This window comes from Nanorana parkeri, unplaced genomic scaffold (genome assembly GCF_000935625.1).
Source record: "Nanorana parkeri isolate BGI_ZX_2015 unplaced genomic scaffold, ASM93562v1 scaffold1205, whole genome shotgun sequence".
NCBI classification, from domain to species: domain Eukaryota; kingdom Metazoa; phylum Chordata; class Amphibia; order Anura; family Dicroglossidae; genus Nanorana; species Nanorana parkeri.
This window is the reverse complement of record NW_017307473.1, coordinates 141,734-150,950: the sequence shown is the minus strand read 5'-3', so window position 1 is coordinate 150,950 and position 9,217 is coordinate 141,734. Positions and strand designations below refer to the sequence as shown.

The 9,217-nt window shown below is 41.0% G+C and overlaps 1 protein-coding gene across 1 annotated transcript in view; it reads left to right on the top strand.

Moving 5' to 3' along the window:
* Positions 1-9,217, top strand: part of ADCY1 (adenylate cyclase 1) — a 329,625-nt gene that overhangs the window by 258,446 nt on the left and 61,962 nt on the right. Inside the window, exon 13 of the mRNA XM_018568544.1 lies at positions 2,855-3,111. Within this exon, the coding sequence (XP_018424046.1) occupies positions 2,855-3,111 (257 nt within the window). The remainder of the gene's footprint in view (positions 1-2,854; positions 3,112-9,217) is intronic.

Sequence of the window (9,217 nt, the reverse complement as noted above, 5' to 3'; positions counted from 1 at the left end):
TATATTAACACTGTAGTAAACGAGGGATGCACCGATACCGATACTGCAATCACCTGGGGGAGCATGGAGCCAGCTTCCTGACCAATCAGGATGCTGGACGTCGTGTAATGACTCACCGCCCGCAAGTTATTACCTGCCACCCAGCTTCCTGGTTGGCCAGAAAGCCAGCTCCATGCTTCATCGACACCTGGTGACGAAGGAGCATGGAGACAGTTTCCCGGCTAATCTGGAAGCCGGGCAGCGAGTCATTACACGTCGCCCAGCTTCATTAATGCGACTTTCAGTATTCGGTATTGGCCGAATATTTGGTATTTTGTACCAAAAAAAATATCGGTGCTCGTACTCAATACCAAAAAACTGGTATTGGTGCATCCCTAGTAGAAACCACTGGGATATTGAACTCATTTGAATTCTGAGTTCCGGTGAACAAATAAATCCTATTTCTATTCATCTGATTATTGCAGAATGAGAATTGCTACACTACATTCTTTATTACATTCCAGTAGTGCCATCTAACTGAAAGATAGTGACACATACTCTGAAAAAAACAGAGGGAGAATGTCAAACATGACAATTCCTAACACAACCCCTGATATCTACATTAATTTGAAAGTGAAAATTCTCATATTCTGCAATAAAAAGCATGATGGAGTTGGCAGCCGACAGCTAGCTGGTAAGATATGAACCAACTCAGAGTCTTAAGATATAGTTCGGAACTTAATGAAATCATAAATCTCAGAACCTGAAATCATTAACTTGAAATTCTGTGTTTATCTAAGTGTGTTAGTGGGCTTAATGAGTCAATAATACATGCTGGTGATGTATCACTTGCACCACAGGTGTTTTGATTTCTCAATATTTGCATGTAGATATTATACCCTGTTCATAGCTTCATTCTCTTAAGCCAAAATATTGGTCTTTGTATAGTGCTTGTTGGCCTAACAATGAACATGCTTACAGAAGGGGAGAACATAGGGATTACCTTATCAATGTGCATCATCTTCTTCATTGCCCAATTACAGGCCAGGGGAAGAGAGGTGACATCCTTTCCTATTGCCACCTTTAAGATGGATAAATATTATTGCCATGATTTTGGAGGGGAAAGGCTGGTAAATTGTGCACCCAGAGCAGTGATAAAAGAAGATTAGGACATATGTGGAGCATATGATTAAGATCTTGATAGTAGCCTAGTCTGATGTCATGGGTAAGTTCTGTGATGTCAGAAATGAAAGTTGATTAAGTTTAATATGTGACATTATTTCAGTTCATTCAGGCATTTATTATATTGCAGCTTGCCAAGTCCTGAATTCGGCGGCTGCATTAGATTACATTTAAAGGCTATATTTCTGTATTTTCACATGGTGATCCAGCTAGTAAGTCTGTTATTTTTTAATTTATTTTAACAAACCAAGCTGTCCAATAAAAGTGGCAAAGAGAGGGTTAATACATAACCGTTTAACAGTGACTGGGGTATTTACAATGTTCAGCTTTTATTAATTTATTTAAAACCTAATTTGTGTAACTGCTTAAAGGAGAATTATGGGGTTAGGGCTTTTCCCCATAGTTCTCCTAAGGGTAACGTGAGGACACAAACTAGTGTCCTCTCGTCACCCTAAGCTCAGTATACTGAGATGCCGCAGCTGAAACGGATCCCGACAATTATGTCTGGATCCGCCCAGCTGCGTGAGTGACAGCTGGCTCTGCCTATCTAGAGGCAGAGCCAGCTGTACCCGCCCCCTCCCGTCCGGATCGGAGCGGGGAGGTGGGAATCCAGTCCCTCCCCTGTCACGGCTCTCTGCCGTGACAGGATCGAGAAGTGAGCGAATGCCGGTATGTGTTCGCTCACTTCCCGATCTACTGAGCCAACCTGTGACAGTTTCATTGTCACAGGTGGGCTAGAACTATGAGGATGAGTGAAAAGCACTCACCTCATAGTTCTCCTTTAAGAGTGTTACCTGGAGTTTGGTTTCAATTTGTTAGTCAAATCCTTCTAAATTTGCATCTAACACTACACTCCCCACAGGGTGACAATGCTGCTGTCCAAGGGTGGCTCTGTTGCTTCTCCATAGAGTGAAGCCACCCTAAGACAGGAAGTGTGTTACTGGCCATATCACCAGATGAAAATAAAGAAAAGAAACTTAAAAAACAAAAAACGAATGCAACCACCACACTTAAGGATTGCTAAGCTGCAATATATTTAATTTTTGTTTCTTGGCTTTGATACACTTTAATTAGTTATGTCATCAGACAAGTCTTGCAGATGAGGGTAGTTAAAGTGACATTAAACCCTTCCGTTTTTATTTTAAATCAGCACTGCATATGGCCATTTATTTAATGAGCTTTTTTTTTAATTGCACCATTTAATTTATTTTTAGCAGCTTTCATTCTGCGGCACCCTCCCCTTCTGTTTATGGGTGTCTCCTTTGCCTAGCAGGTTGCAAAGGAGACACCCCTGCTTGTTTGCTCCTGGCCGGGAACGGAGCTGAACTGTGTGCATCCACTGACACATACAGAGCTTGATAAGCCACACCCCCTGTGCCCGTCTCCTCCCTCCTCACAGTAATTTGACAGGCAGTAGCAGCAGCCTATTGCTTCAGTGCCCTCAGGATTCCGCCCCTCAACACAGAACTTAGGGGACACAGCAGATCGTCCAGGAGCTGGTAGTGGTGATGTAAACCCTAGGTAAGTGTTTGGAGGTGGGGAGGGGGCATTGAAAGGTAGCAGGACGTTTTTGTAATGCAGAGAATGCATTAAGGTAAAAAACGATTAGCCTTTAGTACTACTTTAGGGAACAGTAGCTTGATATGTAACCCAGTAGAAATCACAGTTTCTAATTTCTGTTTGTTTTTTGTAGGTTGGCTGCATGCCTTGGTCATGGAGTACAAATTCCAGCAGCTCTATTATGATTATTTCTCCAAATGGAGAAAATAAAACCATGGAGGAACGTCCATGTGACACAGCTCACTATGCTTTCTTATCCTGTGTGGTGGGCACCTTAACAATGGCAATTTTTTTACGCATTTCTTCATTGCCAAAAATGATTTTACTTCTTTTTGTTACTGTTTTATACATAGTAGTTTTGGAACTCAGTGGATACAGAAATGCTGCAGGGTAAGGATTCTGTATTTTATTCTGCAAACTGAAATATGCAGGTTTTCTAATGCCATGTTGTGAAGTTTTATATAGATTACTTAACTAAATAAATTATTAAAATTACACTACTTATTGACCTTCTGCAGGGGAGAACCAAGATGGGGTGCACGGCACACTTGTTCCCTCAGCTAATTAAGATATGTTGGGTTTGGTAGCTCTGAGTGGATCAGAGCGGGACCCTCAGTCAGTGACACATGAATGGCATTATATAGGTACCTTCTTCCTTTTTCACATCTGTGACCACAGCACCTGGCAGAGGGAAGTCTTTCAACAATGACTTTCTTTGCATCTTTCCGATGTCATATGACCAATTTTTGCAAAGGAAGCTAATGGTGAAAGATTTGATTAATGATTTTGCTTACATGTGTAAAGACGATTGTTGACATTACACGGGGAGTGATTCAAGAGGCTGTAAAATCACCCGGTCACTTTCAGGGGCTGCTAAAGGTGTAGCCCTCCATCCCCCCTGCAATACTACCCCACCATGTATCCCATGCTTCGCTGCAGGTGTCAGCAGATGGGGCGGAGGACGATCAGTGAACATCCTGGGGGGCTCTTTTTTTTTTTCTGTTCAATATTTTGTATTAAAGGTTTACACAGGTTTATCGATATAGTTTGATTGCGAAAATACAACAGTGCAATGAAGTCAAGAAATAAAGTGGGATCGAATACAAACTGTAATAATAGCATTGAATACAATTTTTAAAAAAGAAAGAAAATAAAATTGTTGTTTTCGTTACACTCAAAAACAATGTTGAAGCATAGATATGTACAGTAGAGTAATAAGAGGAGCAGGAATAAAGAGAGAGAAGGGAGGAAGAAAAAGGAAGAAAAGAGGGGAAAGAAGGAAGGAGAAGTACCCTGGGGAACTAAGTCAAAATTTTGTAGTGTCCCAAATTTGAGACCATTGTTTAGGATCAAGGGTGGTGTCTAGATCAAGAGCATGGCTTCATGTAGATGTGGGTAGAAGGGGATGGACCGGAGTCTAGAGTATCGTATAGTAAAGAGATTACTCCACGTGCATGGGGAGAGTCTTCGCATATACGTTCAAATGCAGTATGTGATGACAAAGAGGGGAAGTGATAAATTAATGTAGTGACATAATGTTTGATCTGTAAGTATCGAAAAATTTCAGTATTGGAAAGCTGAAATTTAGATTGTAGGAGCGAGAAGGGGATCATTATAGAGGAGTTGATTAGAGATTTAAAACAGAGTGGTCCTCTATCGGTCCATTGTTTAAAGGAGCTAGGGGATTCTTGACCAGGTGGGAAGGCTGGATTGTGTAATGGGGACAATATGGGTAGATGTGGAGATACGGGTCCCCCTGAGAATTTTACTGAATCCCATATTTTGAGGGAGTGTTTAGTGATCGGATTCTGCAAAGTTCATCTATCGTGATGGGGTAACTATAATTAATTATCGATGCCAATAGAATCGCAATCGATGGCTTCTAGGGCATACCATAAAGGAATTTTGAAAGTTGTTTGATATTTGGTGAGAGTAGCTATTTGAACTGCATGATAATAATGATGTAGGTTTGGGACTCCCGAGGATATTTGGCATTGCAGAATGCGGAAAAAATATGGAGGGAACCGGTATCGGGAGCACTCTGAAGAAATATAAGAGTTTGGGTAAATATGGTATTTTGAAGGCTGCGATACGACCCAACCAAGAGAGAGATTTCCAAATTGAGTAGGGAAGACAATGTACGTAATAACTTGGGTTAGTTAGCTGTATAAAGGCGATCCAAGGAGCAAGTAAGATGGATACTACGATATTGTAGACTGGAATCTACTCATGGAAAGAGGAAAGTGGATTGTAAGTGTTGAGCGATAGGTGTGGGAAGGGAGATGTTGAGAGCCATGGTTTTATCATGATTAATCTTGAGGCCAGAAAGAGAGCCGAATTGGGTGACAAGTGAAAGAAAATTGGGAATGGATATAATAGGATTAGTGAGCAATAGGAGAATGTCATCTGCGAATGGGCACAATTTAGGGACTGATCAGCTATAGATAAACCAGTGATATCTTTATGATTATGTATCAATTGGGCTAAAGGTTCTATGTCTTAGGCAAAGAGCAAAGGGGATAAAGGACAACCTTGTCTCGTGCCACAATTAATGGGGAAGGGACTAGATTTGGAGCCTGCATATTTCACAATAGCCGTGGGATTAGCATAGAGAGAGGAGACCCATTGACAAAAGTAAGGACCAAATCCCCATTTATTCAAAACATAGAAAAGGAAGGGCTAAGAGAGTGAATCAAAAGCTTTTTTGATGTTAAGAGAAAGAAACATCAGGGGAATTTTACATTTTTTAGCGATATGAGTGATGAGGGCGGCTCTATGAATATTGTCAGTAACTTCTCGAGAGGGGATGAAACCCACTTGATTGTTATGAATAAGCTGACCAATGCCAGTGTTGAGCCTATTCACGAGGACTTTAGCTAGTAGTTTAACATCGATGTTTAATAAGGAAATAGGCCTATAATTAGACCAATTAGTTGAGTCTGCATTTGGTTTGGGGAGCATACAAATCATAGCTAATAGGGATCCATAGCCCAAGGATAAATTTGATCTGAGAGCATTGAAGGAGACGGTCAGCGGCGGAATAGGAATATTTGAAAATTTTTGATAATAGAGAGGGGAAAAGCCATCAGATTTAGATCCCTCTTAGCATTGTTCATTCAGAGCCATTTGGTTGGAGATGGATGTTGTTGGAATTGTTATGCTGCAAAAGCATAGCTTTTTTTAAGGATTTTTTGTTTATAGAGTCCTTTAAGTCTTTTGTTTAGACTCTTTTAAGTCTAGATGTCAGTTTGATACATTCACCACACAGCACAGCTTTATGTGCCTCCCAAACAGTAATGGGGGAAACTTTGTGATTAGAATAGATAGCAAGGTAATCAATAATAAATGATCGTAATAGTTGTTGATGGGATTCATCTGGCAGAAGGAAATCATTGAGGGACCAACGGGGGTTAGTGGACAATGCTAGAAGGGGGATAGAGATATTGGGGTCTATTCACTAAAGGGTGAAGAGTTTGGAGAAGGCAAGAGAAGTGAACAATCTAGGACAACATAGCTGAACTGGAAAGTGAGCTGAATTGGAGAATTTTTCCAAATCAGCTATTTTTGCATAGATTGTTCACTTCTCCTGCCGTCTCCAAACTCTTCGCCCTTTAGTGAATAGACCCCATTTAATACACCAAATGGTTTGACCATGAGATAGGACTAGTGATGGGCTGAACACACCTGAGTTCGGTTCAAGTTTGAACTCGAACTTTGAACTCAATGAAAGTCTATGGGACCAGAACTCTGAAAATCAAATGTCCCCATTTTGAGGCCTTATTTGCAAGTTATTAGCCATAAAAAGGGTATGGGGAGCCGGGTACTGCCCTGGGGGACATGTATCAATGAAAAAAATACTTTAAAAAAAAAAAAGTTTTTAACCCCTTTGTGACTGACATCGGGGCTGTTTAAACAGACTCCCGGCGACTTTTGCCGCCGGGACTCTGTTTAAACTTGTAGAGCCGATTGTCGGCTTTGCAATTCTGGCAACTTACCTGTCGCCAGATCGCTTCTGCGTCCCGAAGAAGGGGCCGCCCCCCCGCCGGACACCGCCGCCGTGTTTCCCGTGTTTCCTCGATGGTATCAATTCCTGTAATAAAGCAGTAATTGTGGCTTGGAGGTCTACTACATGTTCAGGAATGCCACGAAAGCACCAGTTAGAACCCCGAGAGCAATTCTCCAGGTCTTCAAGTTTAGCGACGAGCTGGTGATTGTCATCACGGAGTGATGCTAGATCTTTGTCATGGGAGGCAATGGCAAAGGCCGTGTTGTCCATACAGAGTTCCAGATCCGCAGAGCGCTGACCTTATTCTTGTATTTCACGATTAAGCTGATCCATAATTTGTTTGGAAGTTGCTTTTAATGCTTTTTGTAGCATGCGATCAAAGCGGTGTAGCAGATCACGGTTAGAAGATTCACGAGATGGAGGGGGAGAACTTATTTTGCTGTCTCTGTCATTTTCAATTGTAGATTGAGGAGGTGTAGCAGGGAGATCAGGTTTATCTGAAGAGACCAGCGCCATTTTAGGTGCTGCACGTGCCAGAGCCTCTTTAATAGATTTGCCTCTAAGGGCTTATTTTTAGACCCCGGCTGGCGCATGGCTGGATCGTGGTAACCAGAAGTTAATTCGGCTCCATAAGTTGCTCGGAAGAAGGTGCAGGAGGATACGCTAGCCGCCGGTGAGTGTTGTGGAGGAGCGGAGTGAGGTTAGAAGCCAGCCAGCTTCCTCCCGATGCACGCATGCGCCCCCCCTGGGGGCTTATTTTAACATGTGTGCAAAAAGAAATGCAAAAATTGCTCTGGCAGCCTAGCAGCAAAATGTTTTAATCTAATAGTTAGAACCATTTGTACGTGGTGTAAAGATCGCAGGTTTAGCTGGTAGTGGCAGCAGTAACCATGCATGAGACAGGCACACCTAGAGACAATCCAAGGAGATTTGTCCTCTGGTTTTTTTCAGAAAGCCAGTAAACAAACGCATTTCAATGCAGGAGAGCTTTATACCGTATAAACCAAAACATCTACTCCTCTGAGCCACTTATGCCAGTGTCTGACCAACAGGGCGCTCACTAATGGTTTCCCTAAAACAAACAGGCAGCACATGTATATTTTAGTGTTATTTCAGCAGTCATCCAGAAGCAGGCTCTCACAGTAGGAAGAGAGAGAGAGAGCCCTTGAGCCCCACTCAGCTCACAAATAGAAAGGCATGTGCACTGTTGAGACTCATTAATGAGGTAACAGGTAAGATGTGGACATAGGAATGAAGGCTTTATCCCACCCAAAGCTCTACAAAACCTTCAGGTTTCTCAATCCAGAACAGAAATGATTAAGATCTAAAAAGGTTAAATTTGGGGGTTTCTAATAAGGTTAATCTGAGCTTTATGCACTTCCTACATGCTGAGCTAATCATTTGTCTTTTAGCACCGGTACTGCATCCCCTGACCATACAGTAATACAATAGTCTGGAACTTTAGGTTTTTCTTGTATCCCAACTTCAGTATGTTCAGTATGTGTTCTTCTCAGTATAATCTGTTATCTATTTGTAGACAGGGAACATTTATTAAATAGTATTATAAAACATAAAGAACATAGCTTTAGAAGAGAAAGAAGTACAAAAAAGGAAGGTGAGAATAGCATTTTGTGGCGCACAAAAAACTTCACTTAAAAACCCCTTTTATTGTTTGGATTCTCGTTCTCTGGCAAACAGCAATGGCAAGGTTTTAGGAGTCTCCCTTTTTATCATTATATATGTAGTCTCAGTGACTATATCGGTGTGTGCTGAATGGTAACCAAGTGTATTTTGACATCTAGGACTTTTTTATATATGTGCAACACCAGGAGTTCTGCATATCAATAATGCCACCAGGGACTTCTAGAAAGTCATTCAAAATGAGTTCTAACATTCAATTTTTGAATGAATTGAGTTCTTGAATAAAAACCACATTCATTGTTATAATTAATTCGAGAAGACTTTTCCATCCTCATTTTATTTTTATTCTAACTATGGTCAAAATCTATTGTCGATTTGACCTTATTAACTATTAGAAAATCAAACAAACGTTCCAAAAATTTATTTTTTCAAATAACATTCTACTGGTGTATGGCCAGCTTTAGGTACATGAACCAAGTGTTTCCATTCAACACAGTTTGAACCTTTGCTGGTTTTGATTACCTGCATGTGCGCACTGCACGGAAACTTTATTTGTCATAGACAGAAAATTAAAAAAAATACCAGGCCGAAACCAAAAATAATTTTTTCTTCTAAACTTAAGTATTTTTTCAATATTTTATTTGTATTTATTTTTTTCTAAACTTAATCTTTTTACATTTTATTTATTTGTATTAAATATTTTCCTTTTTTAACTGTACTGTTGGGGTTTTTGGTGAAATATCAGGGGTTTAAACAGACTCCTTAACCCCTTCGTGACTGACGACGTACAGTGTACGTCGCCAGCATCGGGGCTGTTTAAACAGACTCCCGGCGGCAAAAGTCGCCGGG